Source organism: Apium graveolens, chromosome 6 (genome assembly GCF_009905375.1).
Source record: "Apium graveolens cultivar Ventura chromosome 6, ASM990537v1, whole genome shotgun sequence".
Taxonomy (NCBI): Eukaryota; Viridiplantae; Streptophyta; class Magnoliopsida; order Apiales; family Apiaceae; genus Apium; species Apium graveolens.
Genome location: NC_133652.1, coordinates 51,502,347 through 51,524,994, shown reverse-complemented (window position 1 = coordinate 51,524,994; position 22,648 = coordinate 51,502,347). Strand labels below are relative to the sequence as shown.

At 39.0% G+C, this 22,648-nt stretch overlaps 1 protein-coding gene across 1 annotated transcript; it reads right to left on the bottom strand.

Moving 5' to 3' along the window:
• Nucleotides 1–1,047: 1,047 nt before the first annotated feature.
• LOC141665035 (uncharacterized) lies at nt 1,048–1,767 on the bottom strand. Its single transcript, XM_074470993.1, has one exon. It carries the CDS (start codon nt 1,765–1,767, stop codon nt 1,048–1,050), a length of 720 nt encoding a protein of 239 aa, XP_074327094.1.
• Between the last annotated feature and the right edge of the window lie 20,881 nt (nt 1,768–22,648).

Genomic DNA, 22,648 nt, shown 5'->3' with positions numbered 1-22,648 from the left:
CACATGGTTTGTGTAATGGTCCCCGGGTTGGGGGTTTAAAATTTTAACTGAATAAAATTTTTCTAAGTTATATGGCGACAGTATTCAAATGACATAGTAAAATTATCTTGAGCTATGGGGTGCTCAAAGCGAAGTTTTCCATTTAAATCAAAATAAAGCAAAAATTACATTCCGGGGTGTACGAGGAGAGATTTTACATCCAGCTGTCATAACATAAAAGTAGAGGTGGCCCCGGAATGTGCACCTTGCCCTTACTGGTAGAACTTCCTAAGGCGGGTTCTGTGCCAAGTATTTGGGACTTCGGACCCGCTGAGATAGATTAGCTTGTAGGTTCTTGGGCGGAGCACTTCCTTACCCATATAGGGGCCTTCCCAGTTGGGTTGTAGCTTCCCCTGGTTGGTTGGGTCCGAAGCCTCGGTGTGCCGAAGTACCAAATCTCCTGTTTTATATTCTCTAATTCTTGCTTTCTTTGCGAAGTAGAGCTTTGTTTTTTCTTTATAGTCTTCCATCTTTTTTACAGCCCGATCTCTTACTTCGTCTAGGAGCTCTAGGTTGGTCTTGAGGCCTTCAATGTTTGAGATTTCGTCAAAGTTGATGACCCTGTGGGAGGGGGACCCGGTTTCGATTGGTATGCGGGCTTCGGTACCATAGGCAAGCTTGAAGGGGGTCTCATTGGTTCCCGTCCTGGGGGTGGTTCTGTAGGACCACAGGACTTTCGGGAGCTCATCTAGCCAAGTTTTCTTGGATTCTTCCAACCTTTTTTCCAGGCCCCGGAGTATGGTTCTGTTAGTCACTTCGACCTGTCCATTTCCTTGAGGATGTGCCACTGACGCCCTTTTGTGCTTGATTCCGAGTTCTTTCAAGTACGCTTCAAATTCGGACCCGACGAACTGTGGCCCATTGCCGGAGACTAGAACTATCGGGATCCCGAATCTCATGACGATTAAATTCATAAATTTGATACAATCTTGTTGATTGATTGTTCTCATGGCCTTAGCTTCTGCCCACTTTGTCATATAATCAATAGATATCAGGACGTAGCGGAGGTCACATTTTGCCCGGGGAAAGGGGCCCATGATATCTATGCCCCAAACGGCAAATGGGATCGGAGATAACACTGACGCTGGCAGGGTTGGGGCTTTGTCTGGGAACATTGCTGAATTTCTCGCACTGAGAGCATTTCTTAACATAGGCGATGGAGTCGGAGTGGACTGTGGGCCAGTAATATCCTTTCCTGATTACTTTGTAAGCCAGAGCTTTGGCTGCCAGGTGATCTCCGCAGATACCTTCATGAACTTCCCGGAGACAATAGTTTGCCTCATCCGGGTCTACACACTTCAGGGTGGGCGCTGAAAAGGTTCTTCTGTATAGATGACCATTTTCCAGGAAGAAACGAGCAGCCTTGTGCTTTAGGTATCTGGCATTGTTCTGGTTTTCCGGGAGCGTTCCGTCCCTTAGATAAGCTATGTAGGGAGTCATCCAGTTGTTCGGGCTGCCGATGCACAGGACCTTGGATCGCTCTGTGCTGGGCGCCTTAAGTTCTTCGAAGTATACCGAACTGGTGAGATCCAACATATTCTGCACGAGCTTGGATAGCTCATTTGCCTTGGAGTTCTCTTCTCTATTTATCTGGAGGATGGTGATATCAGGGATGGTTTTCAGGATATCCCGTACCATTGCTTGATACCGTGCCAATTTTGGATCTTTCGCAATATACTCTCCACTGGCTTGCTTGACTACAATCTGAGAGTCGCTATAGATGATCATCTTCATAATACCAAGAGATTTTTCTAATCTGAGCCCGGAAATGAGTGCCTTATATTCAGCTTGATTGTTCGTTGCTTTGAAGGCAAAGGTTATTGCTTGTTAAATGGTGAAACCTTCTGGGCCAATGAGAATAAGGCCTGCCTCGGACCTCTCGACCGTTGATGATCCGTCCACATAGAGTTTCCAAGAGCCTGTGTCCGGGTCGGATTCCTTACAATTAACCCCGCTGGGTGCAGGTGGCTGTGGCTCGGAGAAGGTGCATTCCATAACAAATTCTGCTAGGGCCTGGGCTTTTATCGCCATTCGCGACACAAACTTGATGTTGAACTGGCTTAATTCAATGGCCCAGTTGACCAGCCTCCCGGATGCGTCTGGCTTGTGGATGATTTTCCTAAGCTGCTGATCTGTAACCACTCTAATTTCTCGGCCTTGGAAATATTGCCTTAGCTTCCTGCTGGAGTGTACGAGGGCCAAGGCGAATTTTTCCAAGTTTGGGTACCGAGCCTCGGCATCTTTGGGGACTTGGCTGACATAGTAGATAGGACTCTGGATTCCTCCTTCCTCCCGGATTAGGGCAGAAGAGACAGCCTTGGGGCCAGCGGCGATGTAGAGGGATAAAGGCTCACCGGGCTTGGCTTTTGATAGCACCGGGGGGTTCATCAAGTGTCGTTTGACTTCTTCAAAAGTTGTGTGACATTCTGGGGTCCAATATACCAACTTCTTGTTCCGGGCGCCTTTCAGTAACTCGAAGAATGGGAGACATCTTTCCGCCAGCTTCGGGATGAACCTGCGTAGGGCCGCCAGGCATCCTGCCAACTTCTGGATGTCCTTCTGAGTGCGGGGTATCTTCATTTCTATTATGGCGTAGATTTTCTCCGGGTTTGCTTCGATTCCTCATTCGCTGACCAGGAAGCCCAGGAATTTTCCTGAAGGTAACCCGAACGCGCATTTCTCCGGGTTCAACTTCATGGTGTACCTTCTCAAATTGTCAAAACACTCCTTGAGGTCCTTGATGTGATCCGGGATCGTGAGTGACTTGGAGATCATGTCGTCTACATAGGATTTCATATTCCTCCCCAGTTGGCTTTTAAAGATTGTGTTCATCATTTTCTGGTAGGTGGCCCCGGCATTAATGAGCCCGAAGGGGCATCATTATGAAGGCGTAGACTGCCCGATGAGTGATGAAGGATGTTTTGGTGATGTCTTTGAGATTCATCCGGACTTGGTTATAGCCTGAGAAGGCGTCCATAAATCTGAGCATGGTGTGACCCGAAGTCGCGTCGATTAGCTGATAAATGTTGGGGAGGGGATAGGAATCTTTTGGGCATGCAGCGTTGAGGCTTGTGTAATCGACACACATTCTCCACTTTCCATTCGATTTCTTGACTAGCACTACATTGGCAAGTCAGTCGGGGTACTTGATTTCACAGATGATGTCGGCCTTGAGCAACTTCTCTTCGTCTATAGCCAGTTGTCGCTCCGAGGCGAAGTTTCTCCTCTTCTGTTTGATCGGTCTCTTCTGCGGGTCCACGTCCAGACTGTGCATCGCCACAGACTGATCTACCCCGGGCATATCCTCCGGTGTCCATGCGAATACATCCGTATATTCTTTTAGCAGCAGGATGAGCTCTTCTTTGAAGGATGTTTACAAGCCCTTTCCAGTTTTCAACTTCCGGGTGGGATTCCCGGGCTCCAACTCTATCTCCACAGTTTGTGAAGCAGGTTCTACCTGAAGGAATTTACGGATGAGCGGAAGCGTGATATAACATTTATTCCGTAAAAACCATATACCGCACATATAGAAAAACGTATAAAAAGGAAAAACTGAGGAATCGTAACCATACCTTGTGAATTGAAGCTTTATAAAAATGGAGTGCTAGCAGTTGCTCCTTAGTGTGTGAAGCGCTCTACTGGTATCCATCAAGAACGATCCTCTTCGATGAACCTTTTATAAAACCGAGCTTTTATAAAAATGGAGTTTTTGGGAGAGAGAGAGAGAGAGAGAGGAAGAAGATGGAGGCTAGGGTTTTCACAAAACCAAAATTGTGTTAATAGAATGAGCCATCTCATTCTATTTATAGGGCTCTCCTAGGGTTATAAAATATATCTTTATATATATATATTAACCCCCATATTTTATTTTTATAAAATGCTCTAATAATAATTAAAACTATTTTAATCATTATTTCTTTTTCTAAACTATTTAATAAATAATTCTCTCTCTCATTATTTCATCAAAGAAAATATTCTTTTATGGTGTGACCCTGTACGTTCAATATTATGCCGGTAGTAGAAATAAATAATAATAAACTTTTATTAATTATTTACATGAATAATAAAATTCACTAAATATAATTAACTGATTAATTATATTTATTCTACATCGTGAGTGATGCTTCTCAACATATCGCGACTATCCGGATAATATGAATTCACTGCTTAGGATACCAAGAACCCGTCAGTGACTAGTTACCGTACAATGAATTCCTTCTACCCTTACAATATCCCGATTAAATACAAGGCATGGATCTCGTGTCAGGCCTATCAAATTTAATCATATGATTTCTTATTCATAATGCAAAGTTCATATTAATGCAAATTAGAAACTCCTTTCTAATTTCATACACTCTGGCCAGAGATTCCAGAACTCGCATACTAAGAATAACATAGGATATTCTCTTCCTATACTGGTAGGGGTAGATCCTCTATTGACGTTAACTATCTCTATACACAAATCCCTATGCCCAGAATAAACCTAATGGATGTCCTTGAGACTAAGGACTAAACCAAAGCACAGTTCATTATATATAAGATAACTTTAACGATCTCAAGTCTAAGGACACTTGTACAACTATCACTCAGTGAATAACTATTGACACGTGAGTAATCTCCATTAGTTGTTCAACTTATCGAGTCATGTTCAGTGAACTTATTCCCTAATAAGCACCTACATACTAGCTATAGTGTCACCACACAAATGCCTATGAAAACAGACATCCTCTTGAAGGGAGCAAGCATAGTATGTCCAATCTTTGCGGATCCACTAACATCCGATTAGTTATCCTATGATCAGGAACTGTTTAAGTCTAGAGTTATCATCTTCTAGGTCTCACTATTATAATCTCATTATAATTCTAGAAGCTTTACTCTAAACTATGAAACATCTTATTTAAAACACTTTAAATAGATAAAGCCCATAATAAAAAAATAATAAGTCTTTTATTAATATCAATGAAATCAAATAGGAATACAAGAAAGTTCTTCCTAACTCATCATACATGATTGGATTTAGGACAAACACTTTCAATCTCCCACTTGAACTAAAGCCAATCACCCTGGTATCTAATACCCATCTTCTCTTTATGACGATCAAAGTGAATCTGAGATAATGACTTTATGAGTAGGTCTGCTACGTTGTTTTATGTGTCAACTCTCTCAATCTTGACATCTCCTCTTTCAATAATTTCCCTAATCAAATGAAAGCGTCGCAAAACATGTTTGGAATTTTTATAAGACCTAGGTTCCTTTGCTTGTGCTATTGTTGCGTTGTTATCACAATACAACACAATAGGCTCCTCAATGCTAGGAACAACTCCCAATTCAGAAACAAATTTCCTCATCCAAACGGCTTCTTTTGCAGCCTCACTTGCAACTATATATTCTACTTCCGCTGTGGAGTCAGCCGTTGTAGACTGTTTGGAACTCTTCAACTAATCGCACCACCTTCAGAGTAAACACGTACCCTGACATGGATTTGCTATCATCACTTTCTGATTGAAAACTAGAGTCAGTATAACCCTCTATTTTTAACTCAGGTCCACCACCAAAAACAAGAAAAATATCCTTAGTCCTTCGCAAGTACTTAAGGATATTCTTCACTGCTTTCCAGTGGTCTTCACCTGAATTGGACTGATATATGCTCGTAACACTGATTGAATAAGCAACATCAGGCCTAGTACATAACATCGCATACATGATAGATCCTATTGCTGAAGCATAAGGAATCTTACTCATACGCTTTCTTTCCTCAGGTGTCTTAGGAGACATCTTTTCGGAAAGGGACACTCCATGGCTCATCGGTATGAGACCTCTTTTGGAGTTTTCCATGCTAAACCTTTTAAGTACTTTCTGGATATTTGTACCCTGGGTAAGACCTATCATTCTTCTAGATCTATCTCTATAGATCTTCATACCGAGAATGTAGGATGCTTCTCCCAAGTCCTTCATAGTGAAGTTCTTCGATAGCCACACTTCTACTAATTGCAGCATCGGTATATCATTTCTTATAAAAAGTATGTCATCCACATACAATACAAGAAATGTTACCGCGCTCCCACTAACCTTCTTGTAGACACATGGTTCATCTATGTTTTTGATAAAACCAAACTCTTTGATTGTCTCATCAAAATGGATGTTCCATCTACGAGAAGCTTGCTTTAAACTATATATAGTTCGTAGCAACTTACACACTAGGTGTTCATTTCCCTTGGAAAGAAAACCCTCTGGCTGTGTCATATACACTTCCTCTTCAAGTTTCCCATTGAGGAAGGCCGTTTTCACGTCCATTTGCCAGATCTCATAGTCGTAGTAAGCAGCAATCGCAAGCAAAATCCGAATTGAGGCGAAAAAGATTAATCAAAGTCAATCCCTTGCCTTTGTCTGAATCCTTTTGCCACAAGTCTGTCCTTATAGGTCTCCACCTGGCCATCTGCTCCAATCTTTCTTTTGTATATCCATTTGCACTCAATAGGCTTCACACCCTCAGGTGCTTCAACCAAAGTCCATACTTGGTTGGTATACATAGATTCCATTTCGAATTTTATGGCACTTTGCCATTTCTCTGAGTCAACACTACTCATAGCCTCATTATAGCTCATAGGGTCGTCATCATCAATGATTGACAACTCATTGTCATTCTCAATGACAAGGCTATAATACCTCTCAGGTTCACGAGACACTCTCTCTGACCTACGAATGGGCTGTTCCACAGAAGGTTGTTCAGTCTGAATAGGTGTTTCCACTTGATTCGTAGTAGTTTGTGCTTCTTGAACTTCATCAAGTTCAATTTTGCTCCCACAGTTTCCTTCAAGGATAAACTGTTTTTCCAAGAAGGTGGCATGTCTGGAGACAAACACCCTATGATCGCTGTAAAAGTAATACCCTAAAGTCTCTTTAGGATATCCCACAAAACTACATTTTACGGATCGAGATTCCATCTTATCTGGGTCAACTTTCTTGACATAAGCTGGACATCCCCAAATCTTAACGTGTTTAAGACTCGGTTTCCTTTCTTTCCATATCTCATATGGAGTTTGAGGAACAGATTTGGAAGGCAGCTTATTCAGTAAATATGATGAGGTTTCTAATGCATAACTCCACAGGAATACTGGAAGATTCGCATAGCTCATCATGGACCGAACCATGTCTAACAAAGTTCGATTTCACCTTTCAGATACCCCATTCAACTGTGGAGTATATGGAGGAGTCCACTGAGAGACTATACCATTTTCTTTGAGATAATCTAGAAACTCTCCATTCAAGTATTCACCACCTCAATCTGATCGAAGAGTTATAATACTATGTTTGGTTTGTTTCTCCACTTCATGTTTATATTCTTTGAACTTTTCAAAGGCTTCAGACTTGTATTTCATCAAATACACATATCCGAATCTAGATCGATCATCTATGAAAGTAATGAAATATGAAAATCCACCCATGGCTTGCGTAAACATTGGTCCACATACATCTGTGTGTATTAATCCTAGCAAATCTGAAGCCCTCTCTCCATGTCCACTAAATGGAGATTTGGTCATTTTACCCAATAGACAAGACTCGCATGTAGGATATGATTCAAAATCAAAGGGGTCAAGTAACCCTTCCTTATGCAATGTCCGCAGTCTATTTTCACTAATATGACCAAGTCTGTAGTGCCACAAAAAGGTGAGATTTTTATCATCCCTTTTTCTTTTATTAGTATGTTCAATTTGTAGTAAATCATGCTCTAAGTCACATACATACAAACCATTATTTAAAATATCACTTCCATAAAGAACGTTATCTCTAAGAATTGAACATTTATTATTCTGAATAACAAACGAAAATCCAGACAAGTCTAACATGGGAATAGAAATAATATTCCTCACAATCGAAGGAACAAAATAATAATTATTTAAAACAATAGTCTTGCCCGTAGGCATATGTAAATGAAATGATCCTACAACTTCAGCAGCAACTCTTGCTCCATTTCCCATCCGTAGAATCACCTCCTCTTCCTTAAGAGTCCTACTTCTCCCTAGTCCCTGCAACAAATTGCAAATATGAGAACCACAGGCGGTATCTAATACCCAAGTAGAAATTTGATTTAATGACATATTCACTTCAATCATGAACATACCTGAAGCAGAAGCGGTAGTCTCACTACCCTTCTTCTTCTTCAATTCTGTAAGGTAAACCTTGCAGTTCCTCTTCCAGTGCCCCACCTTGTTACAGTGGAAGCAAATAGCTTTGCTCTTGGGGTCTTCAACTTTTGGTGGAACCGGCTTTTTCTCACCTACTTTCTTCTTCTTGGAAGGGTTCTTCTTCCTTTTCTTAGGATTGGAACCTTCACCAATTAGAAGAACAAAACTCTTCTTAGGGGGAAAATTCGATTCCGCAGTCTTCAACATGTTGTGGAGTTCAGCTAGGCTGACATCCAGCTTATTCATGTGAAAGTTCACAACAAACTGCGAAAACGAACCCGGAAGTGATTGCAAGACCAAGTCTTGGCTCAGCTCCCCATCCATGGCAAAACCAAGTTGTCCAAGACGTTCAATCAAATTGATCATCTTAAGTACATGTTCATTCACAGATGATCCCTCAGACATCCTACAACCGAACAGCTCCTTTGATATCTCATATCGAGCTGTCCTCCCTGCCACATCATACAACTCTTGTAGATGCATAAGGATAGTGTGAGCATCCATATGCTCATGCTGTTTCTATAGCTCAATGTTCATGGAAGCTAGCATGATGCATTGAGCAACATTTGCATCATCTATCCACTTACGATACACAACATGTTCATCATTATGTGCATCGTTAGCAGGTTCAGTAGGCTTAGGTGAGTCAAGCACATATTCCAGCTTCTCAACCCTGAGAACAATTCTCAAGTTTCGAAGCCAGTCAGCAAAATTAGGACCAGTCAACTTGTGAGCATCTAGTATACTCCGGAGTGATAGTGTAGAAGACATAATGTATATAGTAAATCTGTAAATGATGAACACATAACAACACTTAGCAAATATTCAATTTATATTCAAAACACTATATGAATCGGGTCTTTATTTATAAGCGGCTCCCACTAGTTAATCTAAGTTATACAACCCCCTAAGCGAAAAATTAAGCATTCATAATGCTAGTGGGAATAGGGATCCTACATTCCATCACACAACCTCGGCTGTAGCACGAAACGTCATGTGATGTTCAATAGAAAGACAACTCTTGTCAATTACATATTATGTTATTCCCTAATAAAACTTTAGCCTCTTGAATAATTGAGTCACGGTTGTAGCACGACAGACTCAAAAATTCTAAGTCAAGTCTAACACAACATTTCGTATAATTGAATCAGTCTCCAACGGCCCACGGCTGCAGCACGTAATGACCTTTAGATTCTAATTCAATGTACACATCTCTATGTAATAGACAAGTATTTCTTATTTCGAAATCAAAGCCCTCGGCTGTAGCACGAAACGACAATGATTTAAAAATAAGAACTACTTTCTACCATGTTGGAAGGCTTTGACCGACACAAGCTCGTTGTGTCATTGACCAATTACTACTTGATATTATTTAATTTTAGAGGGATTATATTATGTTACAATCATAATCAAATTACAAAGAGATTCTTCCTTTTAAATTACATATTTCAAATCAATAATCGATAATCAGATGATTCCCAGATCGGGGGGAACATTGTCAAGAGGCGTGACTTAATACCCTTTTCTTACAGATCGAAATCTGCTTTTGACAGAATCATCCTTTCTCTCAAAATTGAAAATTCATATTTAATTACGTGTTTTATAAACACAAGAATCTCATGATTGTATTCATAATATTATTGTTAAGGCAAGAAACGATTCATCTTCTAGATTTTCTAGAGCACGCCTTATATTGATTTAAGTTCACCTAAATATATCATCGCATGGTAAACATAGGCGTATATCTCATATATAAAAATAAATAAACAAGTAAGCATGCAAGCAATATCATGTCACACATTGATATAATGATGTATGGATTTATTATAGCATTTAAAAGCAATTAAAACAATTAAAACATGCTTTAAAATACTTTCGGGAATATAAACAGTTCAAAACTTTTATATAAAAAATATTTGACCACTCTATTAGATCCGTCTCGGAAAAATGAATCCAACGATATATTGCACGCCCAAAACGGAGTTACGAAACTCCCAAAAAACAAATTTAAAAAAGACAGATGGGCTGTAACGCATTACAGGAACACGTTACAAACCCTGTAACACATTCTGGTAATGCGTTACAACCCTTTTAAGCCATTAAAGGATGTAACACATCCCGGAAAAGCGCAACAGGGTGTACGAATTCCGGGAATGCGCGACACCCCCGCGCGTGCGCCTCACGCGCCCGCACCTGGCCGACCGTTGCTTTGCATCAGTTTTTTTTTCTCTTCTGCGAGCTAACAGTCCTGCCGTTTGTCTGCCAGCCGTTACAAAAAAAAATGTAACCCCCTTTCCTTTTACTCCTTTCCTTAATAACTCTTTATTAATTTATTATTTTAATTTTATTATTAATAAATTAATTAACATTTAATTAATAAATTAATAAAAGTAAAAATAATATGAATTCTTAAATCAGGCAGTAGCACAAAATTATCAAATCAGCCATGGGTCCTTGTGCAAATTTTAATCATAATTATTCACATGCATAATTATTTCATGAATTTTTAATTAACAATTTTAAAAAATTCATAACAAATAATCTACTCATCACAAAATTATGAAAAAAATACCTAGATGATCTATAAAACTTGTAGAACCCAGATCAGTAGTCAAAATCTCATGCAAAAATTATTTCGAATTAATTCATAATTTAATCCAAATAAACTTGCAAAAATCATAACAAATCCATACATGCATTAAAGAATATGAAATTTTTTATATGAATCTCTCTATGCAGAACCTGGCTCTGATGCCAATGAAGGAATTTACGGATGAGCGGAAGCGTGATATAACATTTATTTCGTAAAAACCATATACCGCACATATATAAAAAACGTATAAAAAGGAAAAACTGAGGAATCGTAACCATACCTTGTGAATCAAAGCTTTATAAAAATGGAGTGCTAGCAGTTGCTCCTCAGTGTGTGAAGCACTCTACCGGTATCCACCAAGAACGATCCTCTTCGATGAACCTTTTATAAAACCGAGCTTTTATAAAAATAGAGTTTTTGGGAGAGAGAGAGAGGAAGAAGATGGAGGCTAGGGTTTTCACAAAACTAAAATTGTGTTAATAGAATGAGCCATCTCATTCTATTTATAGGGCTCTCCTAGGGTTATAAAATATATCTTTATATATATATATGTTAGTCCCTTAACAATATAGCAAGAATTACAAAGGGGGGTTGAATGGAATTCTTGAACCTTTTTCTCGAAATAAAAATGTTCAACTCGAATATAGATATAAGTGTTTTGATTAGCACAATGCGGAATAGAAACTTAATTGAATCAAAATATAAGTAATTAAAAACAAGAGTCTTTAAAAACTTTCTGGTGGATTTAAACAATTCCACCAGAGATATATATTATATATCGAGAGGACTCTGTGTGCAAGAATGCTCACAGCTTCTTACAAATTGAACTGCTGAGAATACAGGGAAATGCTAATTATTCTACTTACAAAGATGTCTCTGTTTTTGTTTCTCAACACTCATTTTTCTATTTGCTACGTTCTTGGTTTATATATTACCAAGATTACAAAGTCAAAAAGACTGAATAAATTTAAAAACTATCAGTCTTAAGCTTTGCTGCTTTTCATCCGCTATTACCCAGTTAATGGGCTTGCACAGTAGATTTGTATACATCTCGACGGCTGTGCTCAGCTTTCACTGTTCAACTGCTGTTTGAATTCTTTATATGAACATCCGTTGGATATATGATCATCCGTCGACTTTCTGAACATCCGTTGATGGCTTCATTGATCATCTGTCGACTGCTATACTAAACATCCGTTGATAGTCATTTGATCATCCGTCGATGGCTTTGTTAATCATCCGTTGGTAGCTATTTTGGCACTTTGACTTCATTTCACTTATGCAGAATTACACGACATCATTTATATACAATTAATCAACCTATTCTGCATATCTAGTTAAAGTCAACATGACTTATAGGCTACTACAGAATCTATACAAAGATGTATACAGAACTGTGTTACAGACTTATTATTACATAAGCTACTCACTCGATGGATAATAAGTTAACATCCGTCGGGACTATAATGAGTTATCCGTCGGGACTATAATTCTTATCCGTCGAGTGCTACATTATTTCACTAAGTAAAATTTACTTAGATGTTTTGTTTATGAAATCATCAAGTACACAACATATGCACAACAATCTCCCCCAATTTATGTCTACTGGAATTGTAGCCATAAATTAAGAGATACTTGATGATAACAAAACATCCTAAACATACAGCTTTAAAGATAAGCAGATAATACTGAAAGTGCTTCAAATAATCAAAATGTACAAGGTTAACTCACAGTCATTTTCAAGATGCTCCTCGAGCCTGAGCAGATTTTTCTAGTTTCTTGAAGGTATGGATCTTCTTCCAAGCTTTATGTTATTTTCATCAATCTGATTTTGGAGTTGCCTGTGGAATTCCAGTTCATCAGATTCTGAGAGATCTAGCTTTTCTTGCATTTCCAAGAGAGTCTCATTGCTAGAGATACTCAATTGGTCTTCTAACCTGAAGAATCTTCTCACACCTTTATCATCTATGAACTCCATCAGCCAGTAGGGCCTTAGATGCACTTTTCTCCCTGTGTATGGGATGATTGGAGTCTTTGGGAGTGCATCTTTAGCTCTAATACTCCTTAGTTCTTCAATCTTCTTCAATACTAGTCTTCTTGCAGTTACATTGAACCCAAAGTTCTTCTTGAAGGATGAATAAACTTTAATCAGTATAACTTGGCTTTCTTGAAGAATCCTGTGAAGTGGCCACTGAATCTCCCTTCCTCCTCTGTACTTGAACACTAACCTTTCAGGTAGGTTCCTGTATGCATCAATTCCCCTAACTTCATCCAGTACATCCAGATAAAGATTTAGATCTCAAAATTCTTTGATGTCACACAAGTACAAGTAGTCTCCCCTGTTGACTTTGGGTTGAGCTTTAACTACTTATTTGGATTTGAGAGGTGACAGCTTCACTTTCTTGACTACCCTTGACTTTGTCCTTTTTGGCTTGCTAAGGTTGGTAAGTTGAAGTTAGGAATTGGTATGTTATCCCATTCTATTGGCTCATCCTTTGGCACAATAGGTTCACCATGAATATTCCTGTAGGGATCCACCACCCTTATGTCTTCAAATACCACAGAGGGCTTTGATGCTTGAGTTCAAGCTGGTGTGGGTTCCTTAGGAAATTGATCTTTCAATTCCTTGTCAACAATATCCAGTTTCCTTTTTGTTCTTCTAGCCAATTCTTTCTTCCTTGGGGATTTCTTATGTTCTTCAATTTGCTTCTTTGATTCAGCAGCTTCAGATGGTTGAGAGGGAATTTGTTGAGATGAATTCACAGCCTGTAGCTTGGCCAAGATAGCAATCTGCTCTTTCTTTTGTTTAGACTTCTTTGCATCTAGAGCAGCTTGCTTCTTTTCCTGCTTTAATCTGGCTTTTTCTTCTCTCTTTGCTTGAGCAAATTGTGGATGTCCAGCTACCACACAGATTTCCTTTCCATTTATGAATATCTTAGCAATTCTCCTTTTTGAAGCTGAATCAGCTGGATCTTTATAGAAGACAATTGATCTTGACAGAAGCTTCTTCTCATCAGGCTTGGGTGTCTTATACACAGTCTCCAAAGGGGTTCGTCAAAGATGATTTTGGATAATTTGCCCTTGGTTTAAGAATTGTTTCAGCCTTTGGAGACTTGATGCAGGAAGATTGTCCTCTTTCCAGATAATTCATGCTCATCTCATTCACACTTATTTGCTTGACTTGAGAGTGATGGATGCCTGACTTAACTGGCATCTTGACAAGTTCAAACTTTTTTTGTATCTCCTCATCAATCTTATTCCAGTTGATCAAACTCAACTTTCCTTTCTCAGCAACTTTCAAATTTGCTGCTGCTGCTTTAATTAGATCTATATTTAAAAGATTTAAAAGAATATTTAACTATTACAATATTTAAAAGAAAGTAAATATAACCGAATCCAAGATCTTACAGTTTAGGGTTTGGAACAGCCCAACACTACCATCTATTACAACTGATTTTAATATCGAGTCCTCACACAAAACTATCTCTTATTCTACCTGAGCTCGAACATATGCATCAGCGTCACAGGTCTTACGGGCGGTTTGCTTGAATCTAACCATTGCTGCTAGCTGTAATATCAGGGTAAGCAAGGAGTGAGCTAAATGCTCAACAAGTGATAAACAATACGATACAAAACATAAATCGAGATATATAATAAAGAATGTGAAGACATAACCAATAATAACAAGAGATAAAACTTTAGGTGATGGCATCATTTGCTTGTATCAAAACATTTTCAAAATCATATCTTAATCAAAATCATTTTATGACGCTACGAATTACAACCGGTGATCAGTCGCGAAGTAATCCCAAACCTCGCTGGGTTCTAAAACATTAATGGGATCCCTAGGCAACTTTTAAGCCTAATATAAGTGTGGAAATGACTCGCGTCTCAATCCAGATCCACTATTCAAAGAAAACATTTATCCCCCTTTGGGACTGAAAATCCACATTTTAATTATTTCAAAAACTGATGCTGATTTATGACAAAATAAACACTTTATCAAGGGATTAATAGATCAACTTGAAATATTGGAAATATGATACTAAATCTAGGGCCATGATCCACTAATCTTTACTCTAGTAGGGTAACTGAAAGGTTTTCATATATAAAACTCGGACAAGGAATTTTAGTGAGACTATTGGGTATTATGAAGGGGTAATGCCAAACTAGGCTTAAAGCAACGGTTTCTCGACAAGGTGCAAGTGCTAGATCATCAAGAAGATCAGCTTCATGAATACTAAGGGTATTAAGGTATGAAGAAATGATCTTTAACTCAGGATATATCAGAATTGTCAAGCTTTAGGATAAGAAAGAGGGGTATCAATCAATTAGGAACAACTTTGATGAATGTCTGGCTTTTAGGTATCAAGGTAAGGTTCTATAGGGGTTCAAGCATCAGGATGAGATATCAATACTTAGGAATCATTAGCATGTTAATCAAGAGGATCGACCAAGTGTTGTAACAACTCTTTATTTTAATCATGGAATTCAAATTACTTCAACATACTATCATGATAAGACTTTTGAACTACTTGTAATACGTACTCGAGGGTTCATGGCATTTCTATATGATTCAAAGATAAACATAAGATACGCGTGATACAAATATATCAAAAGGACTCAGGATAGTTGCATCAATATATATGAACTATTTGTAGTGAATACGAAAGACAAGTTGAATCACTTGCCTTGAGAAAGGCTGGTCTGGTCTGACTGGTAGGAGCAACTGGAAGCTTCACTCGACCTTTATGACAAGTTTACCCTCGTCTCGAGATCCTACATAAATAATAATAATCCTCATTATAATATATTCTCACCAACTTAACCTATTTACAACCTGAATTTAAACACGAATGGCACTTAGGCCTATATGCACTTAATTTATATTCACCTTCAAAATATAATTGCACACAAAGCCACATATACTCACATATCATATTTTAATACCAAATAACACCACATACACCATAATGCAACACTAGACTTGGATGATCTCGACTCACAACTTAAGTCACTTAGTCGCTATACTAGACAAAGTCTCCAAATTTTGGCTTCCTAACTCGATGTGCCTTTACTAAACTATTCAAGACCTACTGACCCTCACTTGGGCCTTCTTCTCTACTGACTTTATACTATCTTACAACCATGGTGGTCCACCTAAATCTCACTCCTAAGTGTTCTAAAACTATGTGATAAGTGAAAGTGCTCACTGGTGTAAATTTCAGAATGACATCTATGGTTTCTTGAGTGCATTAGACACCCTTAAACTACAAGTTTTCCTCCAAAACTCTTACACAAGACTCTCCTGACCTTAGGGCATCTCACAAACTTGATGTGGCTCAAGGGCCTGGCTTGGGCCTCCTTGGGCCTAAGCTTAATGTCCATGGTTCCCCTGTTTTTCTGGGCAGAAAATACCCTGACTTGAATTAACTTCTGACAGATGGTTCTAACTCATATCCCATGAACTATGGTTGGGAAAACTTCTCTGACACTCCCTCTAACTAAGGCCCAATAGGGCCTAATGAGGGCCTACTCATGACATGGTCAAATCTCCCTATTTCTAAGTTGCAACAAAATTGTCCCCTGCTGGACATATTTTGTTATTCCACTTGTGCACCTAACCAAACGACATGCAAACCTCCAACCAACTCCTAAAACTTTTTATGTACTCCTAATACTAACTTCTGGTGGCTACTTGACAAACTCAACCACCAACAACCCAATACCCAAACCAAGACTTAAACATGGTGATCTACTGAACTAACTCCCTTACACTCAAAGTAATCTTGGTGGAGATCATCCTTACCTAAGTTGCATCATGGCAAAACAAAGGAAATCACATTTCACAACTCACAAATCATCAAGTTTTTGAAAATAACAAGTTGTGTATTTTTATAAAATATATACACGAATTATTACCATTCATCAAGGAGCACTAATCAAGATTAACACCTTATCCCTACTGAAATTAAAGCTTACTAACAAAATCTTTCCAAATGATCAAAATCTTCTAACATTCTAAGAGAAATCCACATGCATGCATAACTTCGAGTTAAACAAAACAAAACAACATATTTTCTAAATATATTCTATCATGGAATTGACATGCAAGCCTAGCATAAGCTATATCTGGATGATCACTTAGCATGCAAAGAGTTTCATCAAGTTTTCACTACAAAATTCATGCCATTACCACATAAACATACAAGAATTGAACAAAGCAACAAGTATGATCTCAAGGACCATTCATTCGGCTCCCTTAAGGTCATGGCCGAATAAAATGGAGGGGAAATGACCATTCAACATCAAGAGTTTCTTCCTCAAGACTTGGCATTTCACCATTCCTTGTAGTCCTCTCAAAAACAACCTTAAATCCATAAGAATCAAGATTGTACTTTGAGTTCCAACTAAAACCTTAACATGCAACCTTAAAACTAAAACTTTTTACTCAAAACTCTTTGAAATATATATGGACATCATGTAGGGAGTAAGATTACTTGAATATAAGATGGATGTTTGAGTGAAAGAATGGAGAAAAGAAAGGGGATGGGGGCTTCGGCTATGGTGATTGCCGAGAGGGAGAAAAAGCCGAGAGGTGAGGGAGGAGGGAGGGATGAGAGAGTGAGGGTGGAGTGTGGAGTGGGGTGAATGATCACAACACTTTGCACTTTGGATTTTTATGATTTTGATTGATTGAAATAAGTGAGTGGAAATGAGAATTGACAAGATTAACCTTCCCACATACTAAGACCATTTTGCATGCAAGGACAAAGGAGTAATTTGGTTAGCAAGATGAGAGTTAGTGGGGTTGTAATTGTCCTTTTTAGCCCTTTAGTTGAATAGAAGAGAGTTTGCATGCAAGGATATTCATGTAATTTGATAATTATCAAGCAACAATTTTCAAAGATTTATTTTTATATAATAAAATAAAAGTTCGAAAATTATAAAATTTATACCCTAAAATAATTTGGATTTTTAGAAATTTTATAAAACCACTTTCAAAATTTGTGAACAAAGTATCTTTTAAAAGAAAATTTCTCCAAGGCTTAGTATATTCCTTATAAATCAAAAATAAAGGAAATAATTAAACTTTTACTTTGAAAAATCATGTACTATAATTAAAAATTTTATAATGCAGAAATTCTCACTAACACAAACGCGCAATCATTGAACATATTTACTTTCGACATTAATATTATACCAAAACCACAAATAATATTACACGAAAAATGCCGGTCGTAACATCCTCTCCCCCTTAAGGGATTTTGTCCCCAGAATCTAAGAGAACAAATGAGGATACCGGGAACGCATATCAGACTCTAACTCCCAAGTCGATTCTTCGACCTTAGGGTTCCTCCAAAGTACTTTTACTAACTTTACTGACTTATTTCTAAGACTCTTCTCTTGCCATTCGAGTATTTTGACAGGTTGCTCCACAAATGACAGGTTTGCCTGAATTTCTACAGGTTCATATTATATCACATGGCTAGCATCAGGATTGTACTTCTTAAGCAACGGCACATGGAACACATTATGCACATGCTGATACTGAGGTGGTAAGGCCAACTCGTAGTCCACCTTCACCACTTGACTCAAAATTTCAAAAGGACCTATATATCTAGGTTCTAACTTCCCTTTCTTGCCAAATCTAGACAACCCTTTTCTAGGCGACACCTTCAGCAAAACAGCTTCGCCAACTTGGAATCGAACATCCTTACGCGCTGGATCCGCATACTTCCTTTGTCTATCTTGAGCAGCAAGCAACTTTTTCTGAATTAACTTGATTGTGTCATGCAACTGTTGTACCAATTCCGAGCCGAGAATCCTTCCTTCTCCTACTTCATCCCAACTTATCGGTGATCTACATTTTCGCCCGTACAAAGCTTCGTATGGTGGCATGCCAATACTGGAATGATAGTTATTATTGTAAGAGAATTCAATCAATGGCAAGTGGTCGTCCCAACTTCCTGCAAAATCGATTGCACAACTGCGCAACATGTCTTCGATCGTTTGAATTGTCCTTTCGCTCTGACCATCAGTCTGCGGGTGGTACGTCGTGCTCATATTCAACTTCGTGCCAAGACTTTCTTGAAATTGCTTCCAGAATCTCGAGTTAAATCGGGGATCTCTGTCTAAAACTATCGATACGGGTACTCCATGCCTTAGTACGATTTCGCGCACATACAGATGAACCAATTTGTCCAATGACGACTTTTCGTTAATTGGAAGGAAATGCACTGACTTCGTAAAATGATCAACTATAACCCATATAGCGTCATGTCCGGATTTCGTTCGCGGTAGTCCCACTATAAAATCCATAGCAATATTTTCCCATTTCCATTCTGGAATATTTAGGGGCTGAATTAATCCGCTTGGTCGTTGATGTTCTGCCTTCACTTTCTGACAAGTATAACACTTTACAACCCATTCTGCCATGTCTCGCTTCATATTTGGCCACCAAAAGTTCTGCTTTAAGTCCCGATACATCTTGGTGCTTCCCGGGTGGATTGAAAATTTTGAATTGTGGGCTTCTTGTAGGATTTCATTCTTCAATTCAGGTACATGATGAACCCAAATTCTTGAGGAAAACCTTAGTATACCTTGTTCGTCCTTTTGAGTGCCAATCTCTTCTCCAGTCAACTGATTCTTCTCTTTCTCCATTACTTTTTCTTGACATTTCTTTATCCTTTCCACTAGTGTTGGCTGAAAAGTCATTGCACGACAAACTTTTTCAACTTTTCCACAATCACAGAGTTCCAGTCCAAATCTCTTGATCTCTTAGTCAGTTCCTTTGGTGTTGTCATCATATTCAATCTCTCCTTCCTGCTTAGGGCATCGGCCACAACATTCGCCTTTCCAGGATGGTAATTTATCGAACAGTCGTAGTCCTTGATCAATTCCAGCCATCTCCTTTGCCTCATATTGAGCTCCTTCTGAGTGAAAATGTACTTTAAACTCTTATGATCTGTGTAGATTTCACACTTTTCTCTGTAGAGGTAATGTCTCCAAATCTTAAGTGCGAACACTATGGCGGCTAGTTCCAAGTCATGCGTTGGGTACTTCAACTCATGCGGTTTCAACTGTTTTGACGCATACGCGATCACATTACTGTGTTGCATTAACACACAGCCCGATCCCTTATGTGAAGCGTCGCTGAATATCACAAAGTTCCCTTGGTCATCTGGAAGCACTAACACCGGAGCTATTACCAATCTCTGTTTCAACTCTTGAAAGCTATCCTCACATTCTGCACTTTATTCAAACTTCTGATTCTTCCTGGTTAACTTGGTCAATGGCGTGGCGATTTTCGAAAAATCCTTGACAAACCTTCTATAGTATCCTGCCAATCCTAGTAAACTTCGCACTTCCGTAGGAGTCTTTGGCCTCTCCCAACTCATAACCGCCTCAATCTTTTCCGAATTCACTTTAACTCCTTCATTTCCAATGACATGCCCCAAAAATTGAACTTCCTTTAACCAAAACTCACATTTGGTAAACTTGGCATACAACTTCTCTTGACGATGTATCTCCAATGCTATCCAGAGGTGCTGCTTATGTTCTTCTTCCGACTTAGAATAAATAAGGATGTCATCAATGAATACCACTACAAACTTGTCCAAATACTTCTTGAATACTCGATTCATCAGATCCATAAATACGGCCGGGGCGTTGGTCAATCCAAACGGCATTACTAGGAATTCATAATGCCCATATCTGGTCCTGAATGTTGTCTTGGGAATATCTTCTTCCTTGATCTTTAATTGATGGTATCCCGATCTCAAGTCAATTTTTGAAAAGCATTTTGCTCCCTTCAGCTGGTCAAAAAGGTCATATATTCTTGGTAGCGGGTAGCGGTTCTTGATCATTACCTTATTCAACTCCCGATAATCTATGCAGAGCCGCATACTCCCATCTTTCTTCTTTACAAACAGAACAGGTGCTCCCCATGGCGACGTACTTGGCCGTATCACTCCCTTATCCAACAATTCTTGTAGCTGACTCGCCAACTCTTTCATTTCTGCTGGTGCCATCCTATATGGGGCCTTTGAAACTGGTTCCGTGCCTGGAGCAAGGTTGATCTCGAACTCGATTTGTCGATCTGGTGGTAAGCCTAGTAGTTCGTCTAGAAACACATCGGGAAACTCGTTAACTACGGGAATATCTTCTATGCTGGGACCGCCTTTTTCAGAATCCACTACATAAGCTAGGAATGACTCGCGACCTTTTCTAAGTAACTTCTTAGCCTGGACGATTGTAAGAAATAGTTGCTCTTGCCTCTGCCCCTTAAATACTACCTTTTCTCCACTCTTCGTCTTTAAATACACTTTCTTGGTCTTACAATTAATCTGGGCATTATTATTCCCTAACCAATCCATTCCTAAAATTATATCGAACTCTCCTAACTTGAAGAGTATCAAGTCGGCTGAAAACTTATACCCCGAAATATCAATCTCACACTTCGGACAGAATTGATTCACAGAAATCTTCTCTTGGTTCACAATTACCACATTTACTACCTCGCTCATAATCATTTTATCAAATTGAAGTTTATCAACAAAAGTTTCTGATATGAAAGATCTTGTCGCTCCCGAATCAATCAATACTTTAGCTTTGACATTATTGAGTAAAAGTGTACCTGATATCACCTCAGAATTCTGAACAGCATCCTTCATCTTCAGATCGAATGTCCTTGCTGTTGCCTGCGGGGTTGGTGTAGATGGTGGAGGTAATGTCAATACCTCAGCTGACACGCTCGCACTGGTACTTTCCACATTCATTAGAGCTTTGACTGGTCCGGTTGCCTTGTACTCCCTAGCTATGTGTCCAGTCTTCCCGTACTTGTAACACGTAACTCCTGGCTTCGGCATCTTGCACTCATTTGCCAAATGTCCCTTCTGATTACACCTATAGCAGGTCATGCTCAGTTTATTGCACACTCCAGGGTGCCTTCTTCCACAGTGCTTGCATTCCGGTCTCTGGAACCTGTTTTCTCCAACTTGTCCTTGGCTTGCCTGGTTGTTCCCCTTTGATTCTTGCCTTTTGCCCAAATTTCCCTTCTTTTGAAAATTTCCGCCCTTATGGAATCCGATCCTCTTTACATTCCAATCTTGTGAACTTCCGGCTTCAGACTTTTCTTCATAAAATGGAACTTTCCTCTTCTTGTTATCCATTTCCTTCCTTGACTGCATCCCATTATTCTCAATCAGAGCAGCTTTCTGTACTACTCCCGCATAGGTTTCAAGTTCAAACATAGCCACTCTATCTCTGATCCAACGCTCCAATCCTTGCTGAAATTTCTTCGCTTTTTCCTCCTCAGTGCTGGTATACTTTGTCACAAACCTTGACAACTCAGTGAACTTCTTCTCATGCTCCAGTACAGTCATGTTCCCTTGCTTCAACTCAAGAAATTTAAGCTCCATCTGATTCTGCATGTACTTAGGGTAATACTTTTCCAGAAATAACTTCTTAAATCTCTCCCAAGAAACTTGCTGAGTTGTTTCCATAGCTTTTACTGATTCCCACCAATAGATGACTTCGCCCTTCAAGAAGTAAGTAGCATATGGCGTCCTCTGATCGTCTCCTAACTGTACCAACTCAAAAGCCCTTTCCATTTCCTTAATCCATGTGTTAGCTATCACTGGATCAGTGGTATCATGAAATGCAGGTGGATTCACATTCTGAAAAGCCTTGAAAGTGACAATTTGTCGAGGTGGTACTGGTGGCTCGGGTGGTTGGTGTGGTTCACGGTTATCTTGGTTTTCAATTCGTTGTTGAAGAGTTAGTTGTTGTTGAGCTATAGCATTGGTTTGTTGTTGCAAAGTTTCCA

What these genes read in the sequence shown, in the direction of transcription:
- LOC141665035 (XM_074470993.1), bottom strand. Translation starts at nt 1,767, where the DNA reads ATGATCATCTATAGCGACTCTCAGATTGTAGTCAAGCAAGCCAGTGGA.